Below are 22,082 nucleotides of genomic sequence, written 5' to 3' on the forward strand. Positions count from 1 at the left end.
TTTTATTGATGATTAAATTTATATATTTCTCTGAAATATTGCTTTACTTTAATTACTTTAATTAATTAAATATTTGTACTTCACAAACAGGTGATAATATCTCCATTTATACATTTTTTGCTAAAGTTGTCTGTCCATTTTCACCCAAACTTTGGATTATATAGTTCAGTAATATACATGCTTTCCACATTTTCCTATGAGATGTGAAGTGATGATGAAGGCAAATATTGACATTTTCTTTATTCGAAAAAATATGAAATTTCTCATTATTAGAAAAATCTGTTGCCCTGATGACAAATTACGTGATGAAACAGAAGGAGGATGTAAATCTTAGAGTTTTAAAAGCATCTAATATTTACTCAAATTATATTCAGCTGTACTTATCTAGCATGCTGCTGGAATAGTGTTATCAATAAATCTATAAATAGGATGCAAAATGCATGTGAGCTGTCTGTGCATGAATAAAGAGCAGAACAGCAGTAAATTATAGCATAATATATAGTTTAAAATGAAGCAAACGGAATGCCTTGACAAGTTAACGCAACATATTTTGTCACTGAGTGTGAAAGATTCATTACGCATCAGCCTTGAGAAAGCTGGATTTCTGAAGCATGGGGTCATCCAGGACACATGATGTAATGAGAGAGCATGGAAACATGCACAGAACGGCAAAAATAATCTTCTGAATAATAATGCCACATTAAATTTTCAGCTAAAACTCAAGTCCTACCCAGTACTTCATTGTTCAAGAGATGTCAGGAGTACAATAAGAAAGAACAAAATAATGAAGCCTGACTTTCTATGGATTTGTTTCCCACAGGAGATTCAAAACTGATCCTCTTTTAGAAACTAGGCCTTATACACTGTTTTTTTTGTTTGTTTGTTTGTGTTTTTTTTTTTTTTTTTTTTTTTTTTTTTGTAGTTTTTGTTTGTTTGTTTTGTTTTTGGTTTTGGTTGGATGGTTGGTTTGTTGTTTTTTTGTTTTGGTTGTTGTTTTGTGTGCGTGTGTGTGTCTGTTAAAGTCAGGTTTCATTTAGTTGAGAAACTCCTCTAGCCACCCTATTTTCAAGAAATTTGGGGAAAATTGGTGTTTTGGGGAACTGTCTTTGGGATCTGCCAAAGATGACCGAAGCCACCAGATTTCCAAGTTGGTCAGAGGAAAGAAAACACACACAGGTCCGGATACATATACCCAGCAGACCGCTGACAATGGCAAAGTGCCACAGAATGTTTAATTCCATCTGACCCCAGAAATGACAGATAAATTTCCACCTGCTGTGCACACTGGCCTGGCAGAACTGTGTGGATGCTGTCCCCACAGCTCGGGCCACCAGCACCCACGAGCAACATCACTGTGTCCCAAGCACTGCCATGGAGGGAAATATTAGCAGCTGACAGTGATGCTGTTTTGAGCATACTTAGTAAGAAATATTGGTGCTTGGCAGCGTAGGAAAGGGTTTAAAACTGGGGACAAGGCAGGTGGAGAAGTGCCATGGGGCACTGCAGTCTCTGGACATCATGAGGCATTAGAAGTTTACCGAAGGGGCTTTATCGGGAAGAAATTATTCCATTCCCTTTTGTAATGCTAAGATTAACCGTGATATTTTCTTAAGCATGAAAAACGGGAGAGTTTCTCCGGATTTAGCAGCTTTAGCACTGGTTTCGAGCGCGGCTCCCGGCCGCCCTGGGACGCCGAGGCAGCAGAGGGCGCTGCTGCGCGAAATGGCGGCCGCGCGGCGGAAGGGGAGCGCGCCTCTTCCACAAGATGGCGGCGCCCCGGCGTGGCGTGGCTGAGGGGAGGATGAAGAAGCGGGGAGCAGCGGCCGGGCGGGCTCGGCGCGGCGGGGAGAAGCTGAATCGGCTGCGGCTGGCGGTGGAGGAGTTCGTGAAGGCAGCCGGAGACCAGCCGCCGCTGCCTGCGTCGGTAGGGTCGGAGAGACCGAACCGAAAGAGCCGCCGGGAACTGAGGAAGGAGAAGCGCAGGCTCAAGCGGAGCCGCCGCCGCCTGCAACAACACGGGGAGACGGGGAAAGCCCCCGCTGCTCCTGCCCGGCCGGCTCCTGCCGCCAGCCCCAAAGTCCCGGCGTCGCCTCCAGCCGCTGTAAAGCAGCGCCCGGAGCCGCCGCGGCAGCAGAAAGCGGTGCGGCCGCCGGTGCCGGCCCCTCGGCCGGCCGCCATCTCCTGGTCGCGAAAACGGGCGCTGCTGGAGGCCAACGAGGAGGAGGAGAAGGAGATCCGGCGGCTGGAGCGGCGGCTGGGGCTCAACAAGCGGCGCAAGAAGAAAGGGAACAGCGGGGCGGAGGGGCTGCCCCAGAGCTTCGTGCGGGACGGGCTGGACTACGTGCTGGGAGTCCTGGGCTCCGGCGCCGGGCTCGGCGAGCTGTGCGGGGACAGCGACCAGGAGGAGGCACTGGGGCTGAGGGCCAGCAAGGAGGCTCCGGAGAAGGACGAGGAGGAGGAGGAGGAGGCCCTGGGGGAGGATGAAGAGCTGGAGGACGCCTCTGACGCCTCCGAAGGGGAAGATGTGGAAGAACAGTGGGAGAGTGATGGGAGCTCGGCCCCCGAGGGTGAGCCAGAGGCAAGCGAGCCCCCGGACCCGCAGGAGGAAGAGGAGGTAGGGTGTTTGTCTGAAATAGCACAAACTTGCTTCCCAAAGCGCCATGAATGCAAAATAGACTTTACATCGACTCTGCAAAGTGTTTGCTCTCTAACCAGCATGTGGAATGTGGGTGAAAACAGCGCTGGGCCTACCAAGCGTTGACGTCTGAGGTTTGCCACGTCCTAGGGACAAACATACATGGAGGGTATGGTAGGAGGTTGCACCCTAAAGCACAAAGCATTGTTTGTATATACAAGATTAGCAAATAAAAGCAACAAAGAAGTGTGACCATCTCAGTTTTAGAAGATCCAGATTAGGCCTTTCCACCAAGACCATAAAAAGTTTGTTAAAAGTGAATACCAACTGGGAACGGGAGTGTTTCTTGTTCCAGATGATCCCAGAGGTTCTGCCTGTGGTATAGGCTTTGTAGCAAAGAGAAGAGGAAGCCAAACAGATCGTTTAGCCACATGTCACCAAGTTAAGCTGTTAGTACCCCTGCACCTGAGGCTTTCACCTGTACAGGTTTCTGCTGTCTATCTGGATAAAACAAAGATTAAAGATCCCGGTGTAAGAATATAAGTATAACTTACAAAAGTATAAGAATAACTTACATGAAACTTCACATGAAGGGGAGAGGGGAATTTTTTGCTACTGTCAAGTTGATCATAAGCAGTAACTTGTTGCATGTTGGTTTTGTTTCTGAATGAAGTTGTTCCTTTGATATTAGTTATCGGAACAGTGGAATGTACGTTTAAGTAAGACTGATATATTCCTCTTAAATAGAAATGTATGTGTTTATTTAAAATATTTAAATACTTAAAATGGTAGTCTCATTTGCTATTCTGTTGTTTTCTTGGTAAGGATCATAATCACAGTGCTATGAAGTACGTTCCCCCTCAAGTGAGAAAAGCTCAGGAGACACTAGATGACAAGAAAAGAGAAGAATTGGGAAGACTGAAGAAAATGGTGAATGGTCTCATTAATAGGTAATGTAATAAGGACAAGTAATTAATCTTTCTGATTCTGTGTGACAGTGATCATCATTCAAAGAAAAGTGGCATGGATGTGACTTTTGTCTTTTCAAACTACATTTAATTTGGCAGTCATGTCTGCTATCCTTAATAATAATTGTCTTTGTTGATAGAGATTCTTCAAAGTTGGTGGTTATAGAAGTTGAAAAAATGGAAAATAAATTCAAGATTGGGCTGAATTCCACATGGCTGTTGCCTGCAAATGCTAGCAATAATTCTCTTAAGTGTCAGTTGGAGTATGCCTATTTAGAAAAAAAAAATAAAATCACATTTTGACATGCGTGCTATATTCCCCTTAGCATGTTTTTTATAAATTAAATAAAGTTAAATTTTCTCTAGCACTGCAGTCAAGGAAGAGCAACTTTATATTACTTTATAGCTTAAAGTACTGAAGACCAGAAAAAGTAATTAACGCTTCAGTGTGCTTTTAATTTTAGAATACCCTTAAAATAAGAAATCTGTTCATACTTTTATCTATTATCTGTAAAATGCAGACTACAGAATACAGTTTTAGTTACTTAGGATTTGCTATATCTGATATGTTACAGAAGTATGAAGTGTTTTTCCAAAGACTGTGGTGTGCCATAGTTCATACTGAACAGGAACAATTTTTTAATAAGGCTGTTCAGTATGACAGTAAGGACAGTGATAGTGTTTTGTAAATATTGCTGCTAATCTGTTCCTACGTGTAAGTACTTTAAAAAAAAATGTTCTGGAGTTTCATTTTTATTTTAGTGAACACGGCAAAATACAAAAGGTTCCTTTCATTCATCTTTATTCTTTTTAAAAGAGCTAGCTTGGCTTAGAGACAGGTTGTATGTTGGATAAATTGAAAATTGTGGAACTATGCAAAAAGGTGAAACAGTGAACATTGGATTTTGTTTCTCAATAGGTTGAGTGAACCAAATTTGTCCTCCATTAGTGGACAGCTGGAGGAGCTTTACATGGCCAACAGTAGAAAGGACATGAACGAAACTCTAACAGATATTCTTATGAATGCTTGTGTTACTGCGGTTGCCATGCCTGCAAGACTGATGATGGAGCATGTCCTTTTGGTCAGCGTTCTTCATCATACAGTAGGAATTGAGGTAATTTTTGTGTCTGGGACTAACTTTGTTTAATAATACATATTGGGCGGTGTTTTTTCTTGATGTCTTTTTCTTGATTGCCTTTTAACTTCTGATCTCAGAATTGTCTAGGTTGGAAGAGACCTCAAGATCATCGACCTCTGACCTAACACTAACAAATCCTCCACTAAACTGTATTGCTAAGTTCAACATGTAAACGTTTCCTAAAGACCTCCAGGGATGGTGACTCCACCATTTCCCTGGGCAGTCCATTCCAATGCCTCACAACCCTCTCAGTAAAGAAGTTCTTCCTAATATCCAACGTGTCACTAAATAACATATTTCAGTTGATAGATGAACTCTCTTTGTATTTGTATCTTATTTGTTTGCTGTTCACAGGTCTGAGTTGCTTTATCTGACTAATTACTTTGTAAATTAACATTGGTCACTGTTATAAAACTTCCCGTTTCCAATTTTAAAAAGGGCTAATATTACTACTGTGGTAATGGTGTGAGTGTCTCGTTTGAACCTTAGCAGTAATGTGATCTCTACCTACCTATATTTTGGTATGCTTCTTAATTCCAGTCTTTACCATTAGTTTATAAATACAGGAATTCCAGGATTTTTTTTCCCAGCTGTACCTCTGACAAACAGTGAAGTCTTATTCCCACTTTAAACTAGTCTCATGCTCATCAACTGCGAAAATGTGGTGTGTTGTGATTTTACTGTCCCACACTTCAAATATTTAGTTCTGGAATGGTAAACTCTGTGATGCATTTGGTCTTGGACATGCATCTTTTACCTGATACATGACTAACAGTAACAGCATGCTAGTTTGACAGCTGAGAAAATGTGTTCATGAAAATTGTCTAAACAAATTTTGATATGCATACTGTAATTTTGTAACATTTGTAATTTTAAAAGGCAACTGGATGACATATAAGAGGTATAAATAACATACTTTATTAAAATGTGACACAAACTAGTTACTATTTGTACTTGTAGTACATCCGTTTTTGTTGAGAGGAACAATATTCTTTAAGATTAATAATGGCAGTGCCTCAAAAATGATAATTTTACAGTTGTCTTGAAAATCTGCTAGTGGTTAACTGCTGAATTGTTATTTTTTCCTTAATGGAACTTCTGCCAGGTCGGTGCTCACTTCTTGGAAGCTGTGGTGAAGAAATTTGATGAACTCTCTAAAAGTGATGCTGAAGGGAAAGAATGTGAAAATCTGCTTGCCTTGATTGCCCATCTGTATAACTTCCATGTAGTTCATTCCCTGCTCATCTTTGATATTCTGAAGAAGCTTGTTAGCACTTTCACTGAAAAAGATATTGAGCTGATTTTGTTTCTTCTGAAAAACGTGGGCTTTTCCTTAAGAAAAGATGACGCATTGGCTTTGAAGGACCTGATCAGTGAAGCCCAGAGCAAAGCACACACAGCAGAGAAGAATTTTAAGGATCAGACTAGGGTATGTGTGTATTAAGGATTTTCTTTTCTGAATCAACATTGCTCGTGTACATGTGTATATTTACCAAAATGTTTTCCATTATACTCTAGGTTCTAGAGTTCATTAGAGTTCAGTCGCTGCATTCAGTTATTTATTTTCTTTTTGTCATTAGTTCTCATTAGTTCTTAGGACATAGATACCAAAATGCTTGCAACTGGGGAAACTAGAGCTGTCACGTATTCTATGCAATGACTAATTCTTCTGTTTCATACTTCTTACACTTCAAAAAGTGGTCACTGGGGGCTGGCATTTAGCAGATAAGGCTTTGAACTGAAGCTTGAACACGAATACAATAGGAGTTAGAGTAAACATCCTTCTCTGTATTCATGTACTCTAACTTTCAATTTATGTTGCCAGATGCGTCGCTTATTCTCACAGAATAGCACTTTGAAAATACGCTTTCTACTTATATATTAAACTTGCAGCATGTAATCCACATAAATATTTCTTTTCCTGATAGGTTCGTTTTATGCTAGAGACTATGTTGGCACTGAGGAATAATGACATGCGTAAGATTCCCGGTTATGATCCTGAGCCAGTTGAAAAACTCCGCAAATTGCAAAGAACACTGGTGAGAATTTTCTTGACATAGGTAGAATAGCTGTTCTTACACTACAAATAATCAACTCTGGTTTATGTCAGCTTGATGGTGTATTATATGCTATATAGTATTTAATATATACTAATATAATTTTATATATATGTATAAAATCATTTAACAGTCTGATATTCTTGTGGACAAAAATTGCTTCTTAGGTAGTACTTGAATAATCTCATGTGTTTAAATTTAGCTAGGCATCAAACAACCTTCTGCAGAAGAGTCTGGGAAAGTACGTAATATGTAGCCAGAGGGTTTGAAGCAAAGTCCTGTACTTGACAAAGAGACTGTGGAATGTTTAATGATTGTGCAGATGGAATGAGTCATCATGACAGTTTTTTTCCCATAGATTTTAAATGCAGGCAGCTGTTTGAAAGTTCACCAGAACTATTTTGGAAGTCCAGGACTTCTTAAAATGTATATGTTTTGTTTATTGTTTTCTTTTCTGGGAGCCTTGTGGGTGATGTCTAGAACAATCCAGCATAAAATGCATGAAAATAATTGTCTCTTTGGAGAGCTAATTAATTTTCACAATATTTAAATCTGGTTCCTAGAGCATATGCATCTGCAGCATGTTATTTTTCAGAAACTTTTAAGTCCAGCATGCACAAACCAGCAATGATAGGTAACCTAGTTCTGTAGAATTTCCTCTCAATTTTTCACAACCCTCTTAGTACACCTCTAGACTCTTCAGTTGAAAATTTTTATTTTGTTTGAAGAGTCTATACATTTTGTTTGAATTGTACAAAACTTACAGCAGTTTATCATTGTGTCATTCTGTTTGATCATAAATGTTCAATGGGAAAATCATGACCAGATTGGAAACTAATTGGAGCATCTTACAATGTCATTATCAAATCTAAATTGTAATTGAGTTCTGAGTGAAAGATAGCTGTCTTCTTACTGATGATCTTTGTTTAAAAAGAAAAAAGATGAAGTTGATCAAATCTATGCTTAGAAACTTTTATTATTTGAGAAATCAGAGCAAATGGAAAAATCAGGTTACTTTCCTGAAAAAAAATCAGGTTACTGCCTGAAAGAAAAGGTGGTGGGAAAGAAACATGAAGATCTTTAAGAAACATGAAAGATCAACTTGTATTTGTTTAAAGTATTTGTTTAAAAGTAATTTTAAGTAATTAAGTATATTAAAAGAAAATAAAAATCTGTTGCTACTTATTATTGTGCTGTTATTCAAGGTTCACAGCAGTAGTTCGGGAAAAGAAACTCAGCTTCGTGTCTCCCTGGAATCACTCCTCAATGCTGATAAGGTTGGTCGCTGGTGGATCATCGGGTCGTCCTGGAGCGGAGCACCGATGATTGATAATGCAAACAGCAAGACTCAGCAAAAACTGCACATTGGGAAGGTAAATCCAAGTAGGACTAATAGAACTAATAAGTTGAATCGTTTAATCTTCTAAATGTTGTTGATACAGACGAATAAGCTCATTTAAGAGCCCACCAAAAAGAGCCTTGGTGGACTCTTGTAAGACGAAGCTTTCGGATTGTAAGATCTGATATTAAAACTTTGAAAATGTTGGACTCATGCCCTTCAAAAGAGCTATTATCATAATATTATGATAGTGTTTTTTCTTCTCCTATGCAATTATGAAGTAGTTTGAGATGGTTGTGGTCACGTACATTAGGAAAGCACTTCTTAAAGATAATTGGCACAATTAAACTAGGTTTCCCTAATTGAAAAAGCTCCTGATGATGCCTGTGCCTTTATTGGACAAAAGTTCAGGACCTCTGGATTGATGCTTCACGCTTTACTGCAGGTTTTTATTAACGGTCATATTAGAGGCTGCACAGAAATAGCTCTCTTTAAGAGTTTCCTTTTTTTTTTTTTCAGGTGAGCTCAAAGATAATAGAGCTTGCTCGTAAGCAGAGAATGAACACTGATATCAGGAGAAGTATTTTTTGTGTGTTGATGACAAGTGAAGATTTCCTGGATGCCTTTGAAAAGCTTCTGAAGTAAGTACTGACTAGGTCAGAAGAAAGCCCAGAACTAAAAATAGTGATAGCTGGGAAGGAAGAATAACATTGCTGGTCTCACTGTTTAGTTGAAATGGGATCCAAGTGTGTAACTAGGATCCATGTGAGGATGGAGTGGAAGGGTACGAAGGGGACCAAACCCCGAATGCAAGGAGTACTAAGGGTCAGGCAGAACTGACTGGTAGCCAGATGAAAAAAGCAGCCTCTGTTATTGTCACTTAAGTCTGGAACTGTGATTTACAGCATCCTTTGATTTAAGGAGCCTATATGTGTTTGTATTGAAGATGTGGATCTCAATCTAGCGGATCCCAATCTGTTGCAGGCTTGTTTCCTTTACTTCTTGCCACCTTGTGTGTCTCTGTCCAGTCTTGCAGGACCTGGTAGCGTTCTAGCACCTCAGTTTCTCTCCCACAGAATTTATTAGCTTTGGACTTGCTCCAGGGTCCCATATCATGTTAAGACCGGTTTCCTCAATGCTTGACACACTTCTCTTTAGAAGAGTATGTGATCAGGGAAGAGCTCAAAATAAGTTATTCTTTGGGTTTGTCAGAATATTAATTGCAAGTCTGTAGTAACTGGGAGGAGAGAGATCAGGTCTGAACTTTCCTGTTGCAGCCTTGTAATTCATAGGAATTGTTCTTACCCTGATGGCATGCAATTATTTAATTTGCTAACCAAACCAAAACAGACTCCGTAATAAAGTCAACTAATGTTTGATTAAATGCCACTTCTGCAAAACACAGCTTGGATTTAAGACTGTGATGGAGTCATTCCAATATCTTAATATGGCCTGTTCAATTAAAAGAAATTAGCTGCTGCTGCTGCAGTTCTTGCCAAGGCCTGGTAGCTCAATTTGCAAATTGATCCTTGACTCTCATCTGTGCTATTTAAACTAGTATACAAATCTATATACATACAGGCTTGGCAGAAAAACTGTGTCTGCAGATTGCCTGCTGTGTGTTGATTCAGATTTTTATGCGGCAAATGCAGAGAGAAGAGGACTCTAAAATCTGCCCACATCTGGTAGGGTATAACGGAAAACATACAGACTAGTCAGTGAAGGAATTAACTTTAATGCAAGCATGTTTTCCAGAGCATATGGGAACTTATATTCATGTGTTTGATGTCAGGCTCTTGAGGAGGAGCAGAAAGATGTACTCTAATTGTGCTTGTTGATTCATCTGCTGCTACATCTCTGGCAGAACTGAGTTATGGTGAAATGGTAATTTAAACCGTTTTAAACCCAGCCTGTTATAGTTTGTTTGTCTTTCTCCTCCTTTTGGGAAAAGTAAGTCACAGAATGGCTCAGGTTGGAAGGGACCTTAAAGCCCAGCCAGTTCCAACCCCCTGCCATGGGCAGGGATGCCACCCACTAGATCAGGTTGCCCAGGGCCCCATCCAGCTTTGCCTTGAACATCTCCAGGGATGGGGCATCCACAGCTTCTCTGAGCAACCTGACACACGGTGCAATTGGCCACTGCCTGCTGAGTGATGCCCAGCCAGACCCTGAGCAGTGGCAGTACAGTCCCCCACCCCTCTCCCTGGTCAACTCCCCGTATTTATTGTTCAGCACAATGCCATGTGGCCATCAGCACCGGCCATCCCTTTGGCCAGTTTGGGCCAGCAATTTTGTAACTGGTTTCATGGAGAAGAACAACTTGAGAAACTTCACATCTCACAAAAATTGTAATAGGGGAAGAAGGCTTAGCTAGCCCGTTGTAGTGTGTTGTGCAATTCCAAATAGTGAGTATGGGATTGCATCTACTATACTCACGTAAATTGATTTTTAATAGGTGGTATTGAATGTTTCTTTTTTTGATCTAAAGCCAGTGATAATTTTGGGCTCCAGCTGATGATAACTAACCTACTTGGGGGCAGGCTTCTGCTGGTGAGAAATAACCTGCTTCAGAGGCAGTTACTGAGTATTTGGAGGGCAATTTTTAAATTGATTAAGACATGCAAGTCTCTGGGAGCATTGTACCTCTGGAATGATTTAATAAGTGAGGTGCTTGCAGCTTCTTTACGCAAAGTTACCAGGCTTATGAAATCTGTGCAGGTTTAGGGTGAAGTTCAGCAGTGAAAGACAATCCCAACGCTTACGTTTTAGTTGTTTAAGAATATCAGGTCTGAAAAGAGAAAATAGTGCTAGGTCTGTGAAGAAGTGAGGGTAAGAACAAAACTGAACATCAAATGCTGTTTTTCTTGGTTACAACTGTCTGGCAGCATGAGTATTTCCAAAATAAGTTATGTTAGAAGTGATGATGAGCAAGGAAAAAGGGAACGTACCAAATTAGTGACTACACTGTAACTTCACAAGTCATCCATTAGATACATGCCAGATAGCTGACTACTTACATATGTTTTCTGAACAAACTTTTGTTGCTCTGTGACAAACTCAGATAGACCTTGGCTGATGGGCGAGCAGTGAATGATATCGCAGACCAGCGCTTGCGGTGCTGTTTTCTTTTGGGGAACCAGACTGAAGTTTTCTCCATTCATTAGCAGTCAACCTAGAAATCATCCCAGACTTTCCTATTGTAAAACCTTACGTTCTGTTTCTTGGCTGAGTGACAGTATTTTCTCTAGTACGTGTCTGTGATCAAATGCAATGACAGATGTCTGGAAGGGTGTACAAGCAATGGACGTTAGACTCAAGCTATGACAAGCTGTACTCTCCAGACTGTAGAGCAAGTTCCAGTGGGGTCAAACTTTGTTAGAAAATGCATTTGAGTTATACCAATGCTGTATGAAACTTGAGCTTGAAGCAATGAAAATAATTTTGTTTGACATTTTGCAGATTATAATATTAAGCATCCTTCATTTTAATTGGTTTTAATGCTGCCAAGCATCTGACAGCCCTGGAAGCTAAATCATATTATTCACAGAACAGGTGCATTGTGAGTTAGTTACTGTTCCTGGCCAAAGTGCCTCGGCCCTATTTTGGAGTGGTCAAATGTTCAAGTGGGAAGGCTGTTCAGTCCTTGGCCTTTATGCTGGGAGACAGCCAGCATAAGTACTTATTGATACTGTTTTCCTCAGGTGGTGCTGTTCTGTTTTGTTGTCCAAGCAGCTCTTGTCTCACAGTTTATCCTCTGTGTTAGTACTCCAAGTTGTAGTGCTGCTGCTTTCAAAGCCCACATAATGACAAGACTCCTTGATGACACTGTTGTCTCTTCTGTTTTCCTTTGTGGAGGGCTGCAAACATGGAGCTGTGCTGCTACTTCCTCTCCAGGCAGTAATTATACTTGTGTCGTTCTGCATCAATCTGTTGTGGTCTTATATTTGCAGCCACTTCTTTTACACCAGTAATGCTGTAGCATTTCCATATTGCTGTACCAGGATGCTGACTTAGCCTACAGTCTTAAGGGTTTGATGCCATTCAGCCTTTTTTGAGGACTTTAAGAACTTCTGACAACCAGAATTGAATGCCTTTTTTTTTTTTTTTAAGGTATTAAAATGTTGACTGTTGTAGCTTTTACTTAAGTTGCAATAATTTGTTCCTTACTGAACTATTTTTATCCCCTTTTCTAAATTTTAGGCTTGGACTGAAAGACCAGCAGGAGAGAGAAATTGTTCATGTTATCCTTTATTGCTGCTTACAGGAGAAGACGTATAACCCCTTCTATGCATTTTTGGCTGGCAAGTTCTGTGAATACGAAAGACGATTTCAGGTAAAGAAAAATGCATTTCTACTTTTAGTGCCATTGTTATGGTTAGAAAGACAATTATTGACCACCTGAGAGTAGATGTGTGCCTGTTTACATCTCATGATCCTGAGGAAAAATTCTCCTGGTACACCTGTGCATTTAGTAAGGTAAACTGTTTCCTGCTCAGATCTGCCACTAAGTAACTTCTGTAGAAGGTTTGCTTTTTTTCTGTTTCACATGTTTAAAAGGACTTGAACTATCCAATCAAAGATCTAATTAACAGAGGGCACATAAAGAATAGAAGGTCAAAAGGGTTTGTAATTTCTTACTTAAATAGTTCCTTGATTTGTATTTTTTTTTTTCCCTTGACGCCTAGGTGACATTTCAGTTTAGTATCTGGGACAAAATCAAAGACTTGGGCAACCTGTCAGCCACTGCCATCACCAATTTGGTTTCAGTGTTGGTTCACTTACTAAGGACAAAATCATTGCCGCTTTCAGTTCTGAAGGTTGGTGTGCTTTCTTTTCAAAATATGTGTTCTCACGTTTCCAAGTTCTGTGGAAAACATATATTATTAGCTGTATGTACTTAACTGGTGCTTTGCATGTTCATTGTCATGAACAAAGATGAAACTTGTTCTAAAATTACCAGATTAATTTTATCAACTATAGTAGTGCTATCCTTTTGGGAAAAGGGTCCTGAGGTGATGGAAGCATACAGAAATCCTGGACGATACAACATAGAAACATCCTTGTCCAGTAGCAGTGTTGCTCCCAAACAAAGAAAAACTGCCTTGGAGCAGGTGATTTGGATCTCTCATTATCAGAGGCAGTGTTAATGAAATCCCATTGGATCTATAGGGATTTTAATGGTTTGGATGCCCTGTTCAATTCTAGTAAAGAACAGTTATATGACTGCCGTTTTCTGTAGAGCATCTGGGGTTGGAACTGAGGTCCTTTTATTAGCAGGCTTTGCTAGTGAATTTTGTACCATCAGTTCTAGCTGATGTTTTTTATTAGACCAGAAAAAAAATCTTCGGGGGGGAGGGCTTAAATTTCACAATAAGTCCATGAAACTTATTTAAAAAAATAATTTAAACGTGTTAAACAGACAATATTCTGGATTGTCTTAGGTTGTACTTTCGAAGTATTTATCAAATTGAATAATTACATCTTTGTATTGTGGTAGTACCGGACTTGTTATTCCTTAAAAACTTCAGTGCTTCCTTATTGATTGACTTTAGGGAGGCAGCTTTCTCAACTAATTTTTCTGTGCATAACTTCAGCCTTGATATATATGGGAGTCCAATCTAATTCTCTCTGTTCTAAAACCAGGTGATTGAATTCAGTGAACTAGATAAACCCAAAGTCCGTTTCTTGCGACAAGTATTAAGCATGCTATTAGTCAAAACAGATGCTGAAGATGTTGGTGATATTTTTGGGAGGTAAGTGATCAGAGAGATCTCCAGAGAATCCTTCATTTGCAATAATTTAGAAAGATAAGAAGTTTGCTTATTTGTTTGCAATTACACACTGCCTTCTCTAAATACCAGACATCCATCCCTTAAAAAGCAAGCTCTGTTGGGGGAAGGTGGTGGTGGGCCAGCAGGCATGAAGCGTTTGTTAGTACAGGTTCTGATCTAGATACAGCTGTGCAAAGTATTATGTACAACATAAGGCTTTCAGATATTCGGTGTATCATTTAGGATTTTCATGAGCAGAGCTCTGTAATTACCTGCATTCCTTAATGCATTCCTTACTGCTTTACCATCTGTGTGTAGTGAGGTTTGGTCTCCAAGCAGTCTTCGCTGGTAGATTTCTTTAGTACTTCTTCCTTTTTTCTTTTTACGTTGCTGCGAGAAAGGTTTGTGTTTTTGTTTTTGTTTTTTAAACCAACATTGTATGGAAAATCTTGGTTTTATACAATTGACAGGACACTTATTTTTTTAAAATCCTTCTTCACAATGATCAAAAAGATCTCAGTTTCACTGAAGGTGATAAAATGTTGTTCTGACACTTCTGTTTTGCTTAATCCCCTACAAGTGATAAACGTATCTGTAAACATCCTTGAGTTCTATGAAGTATTACACAGTTCGTTGGATTCATACCCATACAGTTTAGGTTTCTTGTGACCCATGTAAAATTGAGTTCCAATATTCCAGTTGTTATGGAGACAGCTAAAATTTGCAAGTTAGTCCAGGAAGAAAGTTATATTGTACTTGCAGTGTCACATAAAGCTGGGGAGGGAAATGTTGTTTCAGCTGTAACACAAGGAAGTTCAAACATGGTGTTTACCTTGGTTTTTCTTTTCTGTAATGCGATTGTTTACGTAAAACAAGTTTAGTATTCTGATACTTCATTTTATTGCTGAGGACCAATTGTATGTTGAGTATGTTTGGGCTGTTTGCCAAATCAATGTAGATATGCTGTTAATTTGAAAGCCTTTTTGGAAAAGCACCGTCTATATATCGTGTTTGTTTTTTTTTTTAATATCTCTATTTGAAGGAAAAAAAAAATGCAGAAACGTTTGAAACAGTAGAAGCCTAATACTATTTCTGTGTTTGTATTTTTACAGGATATCTGACAACCCCAAACTGGGAACACTGCGGGAAGGCTTGAAACTTTTCCTTACCCACTTCTTACTGAAAAATGTACAAGTCCAAAAGAACGATGAAGAAGCCAGCCTGTTAAAGGAAAGAGTTGAACTAGCAACCAGGTCTTTGCAAGCAAAAGAATCCAAATTCAAACTATAGTCTTTCTTGAATAAAAGATATGTAAAAACTAGGTTTGCATGAAGATGCGAGACTTTGTTAGTCTTTCAGACCCAAGTAACTGGGAATGAGGAGAGCCTTTTTACTGGAAAGGATCAATTTTTTGATGGAAATGGTTACTCTGCTCAGTGTACTAGTTACACAGATTTAATCAAAGGTGATACGAGGCCCGTCTGAAGAAAGGGAAGATGTTTGGTTTTTTGACATGTCCCTTTAAGATTGGTTACTTCTTGCAGATTAGAATCTGGAGAAGAGGTTGAATTTCTATCATACTCCGGTCAGTAGTAATGTTCAGCATTGCATATTCGAGCCTCTCATTTAAATCAATTGCAGAAAACTGACACTGCTTTTGAAGAATCAGCCTTAACCAAAGGCTTTTAATAACTCATTGGTGCACTTGCCTGAAGGAACGGGCCACTAGATGGCATAAGTACTGGTGAGTCAGTAACGGAAGAAATCAACTTTTTTCTAAAAGTGTTGAATTTCTCAGCTAATTCTGTGAATTGTTAGAATAAAAAGACTTGAAGATCTACTTTGCCCAATTATGTTGGGTTTAAAGATCACAGTAGAGTTTGATGCTATTTTAATTTGTTTTATTCAGCTTTAAAGTTGGAATTATTAGTCTTACGTTCTAATTAGATTTTCTAGGCATAAAGAATAATATCAGTCTTTTAGTAAGAAAGTACTTTCTGTAAGGATTTGCTTCCACTTCCCATTCAGATGTCTTAAAAAATCATGTACATTTTCTTGTATAACACTCAGTTTTTGTCACCTTACCACTACACATTAAAGTGAGATTTCCTAAAGGGTTTTGCTCTTTGGGTTGTCCTTATTCTAGCTGGGTAGCCAGCAAGGGAGTGACCACAAATGTGTGGGAGCACGTCCTAGTCTGCGTAAGCTACCTGTGGTAGGGATGCCGGCCTTATTTCTGTAACCAGGCTTGGCTCCTGGTGTTCAGTAGGCTAATCAGTTATGGTGCCTCCTAATTGCATGTAATATCGACTGATCTATTCTCCATCTTTGTGTCTGCCCTTGTTGGGGAAAAATGATTTCCAGAAAGCATCCACCAGAAGATTTTGAGTTCTGTAGTAAAAGAGCTGGCTGAGATGTGTGGGATTTTTTTTTTGTTGGTTTTAATCATAGTTAAATGTGGAATACTTGATACAAGTAATGCTTTTGGGAAGGGGAGCGTTTCTCCCAGCAGCAAGGGAGCTGTTTTTCAGGCCTTTTCCCTTTTGGGGAGGGCAAGTCGTAGGGTACAAAATTAACCTGGGATCTGAGAGACCCAATGTCAAAATCCCAGGTTATGCCTGCACATAACTAACACACAGAGATTGCTATCAAATGAACAAAGCAAGATGCTTTCTTCTGCCTCTTTCAGACCGCTGGCAGCTTTAAGCCTACAAAACTGGACATTTTTGCTCAGTTGGAACTTGCATGTAACAGATGGCAGCGGAAAAATGCTGCATTAAATTTTCTAAAAATCCATACCAAGTAGCAGAAGTATGGGCAGCAGAAGCAATGCTGTATTTTGTTGGACTGTGACGCAGAAGTCACAATGTTGAGTGTGTATGAACAGAGCCTTTACAACCAACCATGCCAAACCTCCTGGCTTAGACTTGGTGGCTGGATTTGGGAGAACATCTCTGCAAGCCCCTAGAAATTCTGGCTGCTGTGGAACTGTGGGATCTAGGTGAGTAACAAGCGCTCCCCCTGGACTGCAGCAGCCACATAATCACCTTTTTTGCAGGGATTGAGGGAGACCCAGCATTTCAATGTGCTTGTGGCTTAATAACATAAAATGAAACACATTGCTCCAGCTGAGAGGTTGAAGCAACTTTGTTTTCAAAGACAAATTTGGGATATCTTCCTTAACCTCAGTGCAGCAGTGCCTGGTTTGAGTGCTTTGCTGATCAGCACTGACCACCCTTTGCCCATGGAAAACCTGCCTAGTGTTTTATGGGTCTGAGTCCATTCACTTGCTGCAGCTGCCTGAGGCAGTGCAATGCAGGTGTTGCTGTGCAATTAGAGGAGACGGTTTTAACCTTACAGTCTAAAATTACAATTGCTATTTTTTTAAACTGACTTACATTATTATTTATTCCGAGCAGCGCGTTTTGTTCTAACTCACAGTCAGTTATTACAGTTATTGCTTTGTTTCTGCAGGAAGCAGATTTTACCCGCCTGCAGCTTTTGCATTTGTCATATTTATGCATAAACATAAATTTTTTTTTTTTTGAAAAACTGAATTTCCATGGAAAGCAGCCAAAAGGCGCTGCCAGTCCATGGTGCCGTAGTCGTGGTGCAAGGACAATTACTGCGGGGAGATGGGGAGTAAGTCACGCAATGTCGCTGCGATTCAGGGAGGGAAGAAGTGTCAGATAGAAGTATGGTGATTTCAGGATGAACGTGGACTCGTGACCCTTGGACGCAGCCATTCTTGATATTTTTTCTGTGGACCAACTGGCCGAACTTCTGGCGGAGGTGGGAGGCGGGGCACAGTTTGCTATTTATCTGCGTGCTCATCTGCAGGCTTGTAGAGATCTCTTCCTGCGAGCCAAAGTCAAAACTCAGTAAGAAATATTCCCTAATATGAAAGATGCTACTTAAAGTGTCCAAGATCCTTCCATAACATGGCTGGGGGGTTAGTGCTTCAGGAACAGAAAAGGGTTTTGAATTGAGAAAAATACCCTACCCTGGAAAACCAAGCAGCTGTGGTTATAGCACTGATCCTTACACGTGACAAGCCGGGGGGAAATACGGGGGGATTTGTTTAGATACAGTTAACTACAAGCCGGATGCTTCACTTTTTTTTTTTTTTTAGCCATACAGAAGAAAATCTAAGCTAAGCAGTAGTGTCCCCCTGTAGCTATTATCACCGTTTCAATTTTTGTTTTCCTTTAAGCTGACCAATGCTGTTTTTAACTTTCTCTGGTTTTTGTATCAAAATTAACGGGGCAGTAAAGTCTGGTTTTTCGCTTTGGCCGGAGTGTGATGCTGATAAATCATATGCGAGTCCTTTTTGGCAGGGTTTTAGCGCTGCACCTGAACGGTCCAAGTTTCTGCAGGGCTTTTTAACTTCCCCTTTTTCCCCCATCCCTCGCACCGGGGATGACGAGCTGGTATCAGTGAGTATCAGAAAGAGCAAGCGCGAGCAGCTCTGCCCTGCCATGAAGGTGAGCAACTCGATACTGTGCTCAGAGCACATCTGGCATCGTTTAGTTTGTGTCGTGCTGTGGGTGAACCCTGCACACCAGCGGGCCCAGCCTGGGAGCAGCGTGGTGCCAAATGTGCACGACGGTGCTTTCGGCTTTGTAAATACCCAAATATCAGCTCCTGTGCTTGGACATCACCTTGTAGTGAGTGTAGCGGCAGCTCTGTGCCTGGCCAGGACCCCTGTGCATGGGAAGCAGCTCTTGACCTTTTCCTAAATCAGATGAGGCAGTCTGAAGCTTTTATTTCGATGAGACAATCCGATCCGCAGGGTCGCTTTTCCAAAGGCGTGGCGGAGCGCCTTCACCTAAAGCCATTGCGGGGTTGGAGCCGTGTCAGGAAATTGTAGGTAGAGATGTGACTCTTTTACCAGATGCCGCTTCTCGTGATTTCATCTCCTGGAGGAAACTTGCCTCCAGTAAGGCTTACTTCAGCGGGAGGCCCACGGGTGTGCACCTCGCGGCTGCCCCCAGAAAACAGCTGCGCTATCACCACGGCTGGGGCAAGCTGTGGCCCTGCTTGAGAAGGCTGTGAATTACAGCAGCCTTCCCCTGATTTAGGTGCACGTACAATGCAGAATCAGGTATCACTTCCCTAACAGCACCGTGAGGAAATGAAATGAGCAGCTATCAAGGATAAATTTAGGAAGAGCCAGCTGGCACCAAACAGCTCCTGTGGCCTTGGACAAAGCAGTTCCTGCACCAAAAGCAGCATACGAAGGGAAGACTTGAAAGTGAATGCATTCAAAAATGGCAAAGAAACTTGGTGTCACTAGGAGAGCCACAGGGTAGAATTGCAAAGAGAGACCCTTTATGAGCAGTTCTCTTAAGGTCTTCTGTCAGCAGCAAGAAATGGTTGTTTCAGCCCAACTCTGACAGATTTCCAGGCATGGCAGTTGTCACTAAACATCCATTACAGACCTTACAGACCTTTTAGAGTTGGGGTGGTGAGAGGATCCTCAAACCTCCCTGGGGTATGCAGGTGTGAAATACCAGGAGTATTTCAGGGGGTAGAGAGCCTCTCCATGGGAGCAGCCTTCAGGTATGGGCAGGGGATGAAGCTCGGTGTTTATACCACAAGAGATGAAGCTCTCTCACCAGTTTCTTACACCAAAGCCTACACAGGTACTGCACAGCACAAATTAGGAAGAGGTATACACAAGGGCATCGAAAGTAGACATGGATGTGAAGCATTGCCTGCAGGCTGACGGAGAGCCCTCTGAGGCACAGCAAGCTTTCGCAATGTTGTCGACTATTCCTCAGCTGCTAAAATTGATGCTTGGATATAAGCTCTGGATGTGTAAAGAGGAATCTGTGGAAGAGTCAAGGAGGAGGTATTTCAAGTGTATTGTCAATTTCTAGCTGATAAAAGAGCTTCCTCCCTCCTGTCCTTAAACCAAACACTACCCGGGAGGGGCTGTAGCATGACAGGCATTCTCTCTGGACAGCTTGGAAGTCAACAGAGGATAAAAGATTTTTTCAGGGTGCTACCAGCTCACTGCCAGCAGCTCCTGATGGTCCAGCCCCTGCTCTGCACACCCAGCCTGGCCTTCCCACCTAATGTGTCTGTGGTCCCTTCTCTCTCCTCCTCTAACACCCCCTGCCATGGGCTTTCCATCATGTGGACCCTGCCATACACTGAACAGCACCTGAATATGGGCTGAAGAGTGAAAATGTGAAAAAATTTATAGGTTTTATTATAACAAACCACGTAAGTGGAGCTTGGTGCTGTGATGCTCTGGGCAGGGCCACAAAGGCTCCCAAATCTGCCGCTCCCCACACCCTCAGCTCACCCTGACAGGAGCACGTGGGATGCTCAGATGTGGCTTAAAAATGCCCCAGCCTCACTCAAGCAGGCCCCTAAGAGAAGATTGGGGCTAAAAGCATGGGAAGAGGGAGGGAAGGCAAGAAAATCCCTGCAGGAGCAGGGAGCTGGGAAGAGAGAAAGAGGCAGCAGAGACAGCAGGAAGCGCTGGCTTACGCTGCTGGATTGCTGTCTTAATTATCCCTGGCAAAAGAACAGTGATTAACATCACTGACTGCGGACAACCTTTATGTAATTACTCATTAACATTTCTAAAATTGCACCTAGCTGCTAGAGCAACGTGTGCTTTATAGATTCATCATGTTTAAGTCCAGAACGAGTCATTAGCTGGTCCGTGCAGCCCTCCGTGCTCCGCCAGCCACGATCACACGGCGGAAAGGAGCCCCCAGGGCTGGCTTCCCCAGGGAGGGCAGCCAGGGATACCCAGCGATGGACATCCCATCCTATTCCCTGAGGTGTTGTTCCACATTGGGATCAACCCCGTGCCTTGTTCCTGGGTTAAAATCTGTGCTGGCTGCCTTACGTTTGTTTTTAGGGAAGTGGCACCTGCGGGGCTGGATGGGGACAAGGATTCTCCATCCCCACCAGGGGCTTCCACCCTGCCAAAAGCTGGCCAAGGGCATTAACAGAGGTCCTATGGATAATAATTTCAAATACTGAATTAATTAAAGATCACTCTGGCCTCCTAAATCCTAAGTGGTGATTCCATTTCCACACAAGGAGGCCCCAGGACTGTTTCTGCTCTTACATTTGAAGCACTGTGGAGCTAACCCAGCACCCACAGCACACGAAGGGAAAGCCAAATGAAAACAGAAGAAGCTCCAGGCTGGGATCCTCTGCCCTGGGGCACAGCCCCCTCCTCGTGGCCCTCCTGGCATAAAGGGGAAGGGGCTCAGCAGGAGGCCAGGCTGGGGGACAGGGCCCTCCGAGCCCTGGAGGAAAAACTGACTTAATCCATTAGCTGTAGATGCATGCGAGAGTTTGGACTTCAGAAATCATCAACAGGCTCTCTGCTAGTGAAGTATTTCATCCCCAGAAGTTTCGTGGAGAGTTCGAGGGGGATTATATATTTATGGGTTCCCATTTGAAAGACTTTTCACAGGTTTACCTCAAGCATATGGCTCCGATTTTGGTTCTTTTGTTTTCCCACTTAATGCTCGTGGAATTGCCAGTTAATGACATCCATGCTGAGACCACGTTGTTTTTCCAAGGTAAACGTCCACCCAAGGTGGTGCTTACCTCTCCTCTAGTGTGGCAACAAAACCCCAAAGGGCCTCCTTGCGCATAGACCGCCTGCTGCAGTTCCAGATGGGGGAGGTTAAAGACACACTGGCCCTAACAGTGCTGAGGACATCATCACCACCAGCACCACCACCAGCACTGCCAACACCACGACCAGCACCACCACCACCAGCACTGCTGCCACCACCAGCACTACCACCACCACCATCAGGACCACCACCACCATGACCAGCACCATCACCACCAATACCAAGAACATCACCACCAGCACCACAACCACCACCATCATCACCACCACCATCACTGTCATCACCAGCAGTGCTGCCAAGCCCAGCTGGGTGCATGTTGGGTCCAGTTGCAGGAGCACAGCACCCATTACCAGTCCCCGTCCATCACTGCGAACCTTCCCCGTGCTGCACGTGAACCCTGCCACTTCAAAAGACCGTGGGAAAGCCTGATTAAAGATATTTTCTCCCCTATTGGGATCAACACCTTCTTTGAAGCCCTTCCAAACAACAGCACAAACGCACCCACCACGAAGGGAGCCGAGCTGTATTTTCAGCGAGCTTAATTTCTCCTTCCCCCC

The 22,082-nt window shown here is 42.0% G+C and overlaps 1 protein-coding gene across 1 annotated transcript; it reads left to right on the plus strand.

Annotated features, from left to right (window-relative positions):
* The first annotated feature begins 1,722 nt into the window (after nucleotides 1-1,722).
* NOM1 (nucleolar protein with MIF4G domain 1) lies at nucleotides 1,723-16,026 on the plus strand. Its single transcript, XM_068673447.1, is given in 12 exon segments — nucleotides 1,723-1,739; nucleotides 1,741-2,614; nucleotides 3,461-3,585; nucleotides 4,523-4,718; nucleotides 5,848-6,171; nucleotides 6,671-6,781; nucleotides 8,005-8,172; nucleotides 8,658-8,779; nucleotides 12,339-12,471; nucleotides 12,824-12,955; nucleotides 13,782-13,891; nucleotides 15,022-16,026. Coding segments are annotated over 12 exon segments (2,490 nt in total). The 3' UTR covers nucleotides 15,200-16,026.
* The last annotated feature ends 6,056 nt before the right edge of the window (nucleotides 16,027-22,082 follow it).

The sequence above is a fragment of the Anas acuta genome, chromosome 2 (assembly GCF_963932015.1).
Source record: "Anas acuta chromosome 2, bAnaAcu1.1, whole genome shotgun sequence".
Taxonomy (NCBI): domain Eukaryota; kingdom Metazoa; phylum Chordata; class Aves; order Anseriformes; family Anatidae; genus Anas; species Anas acuta.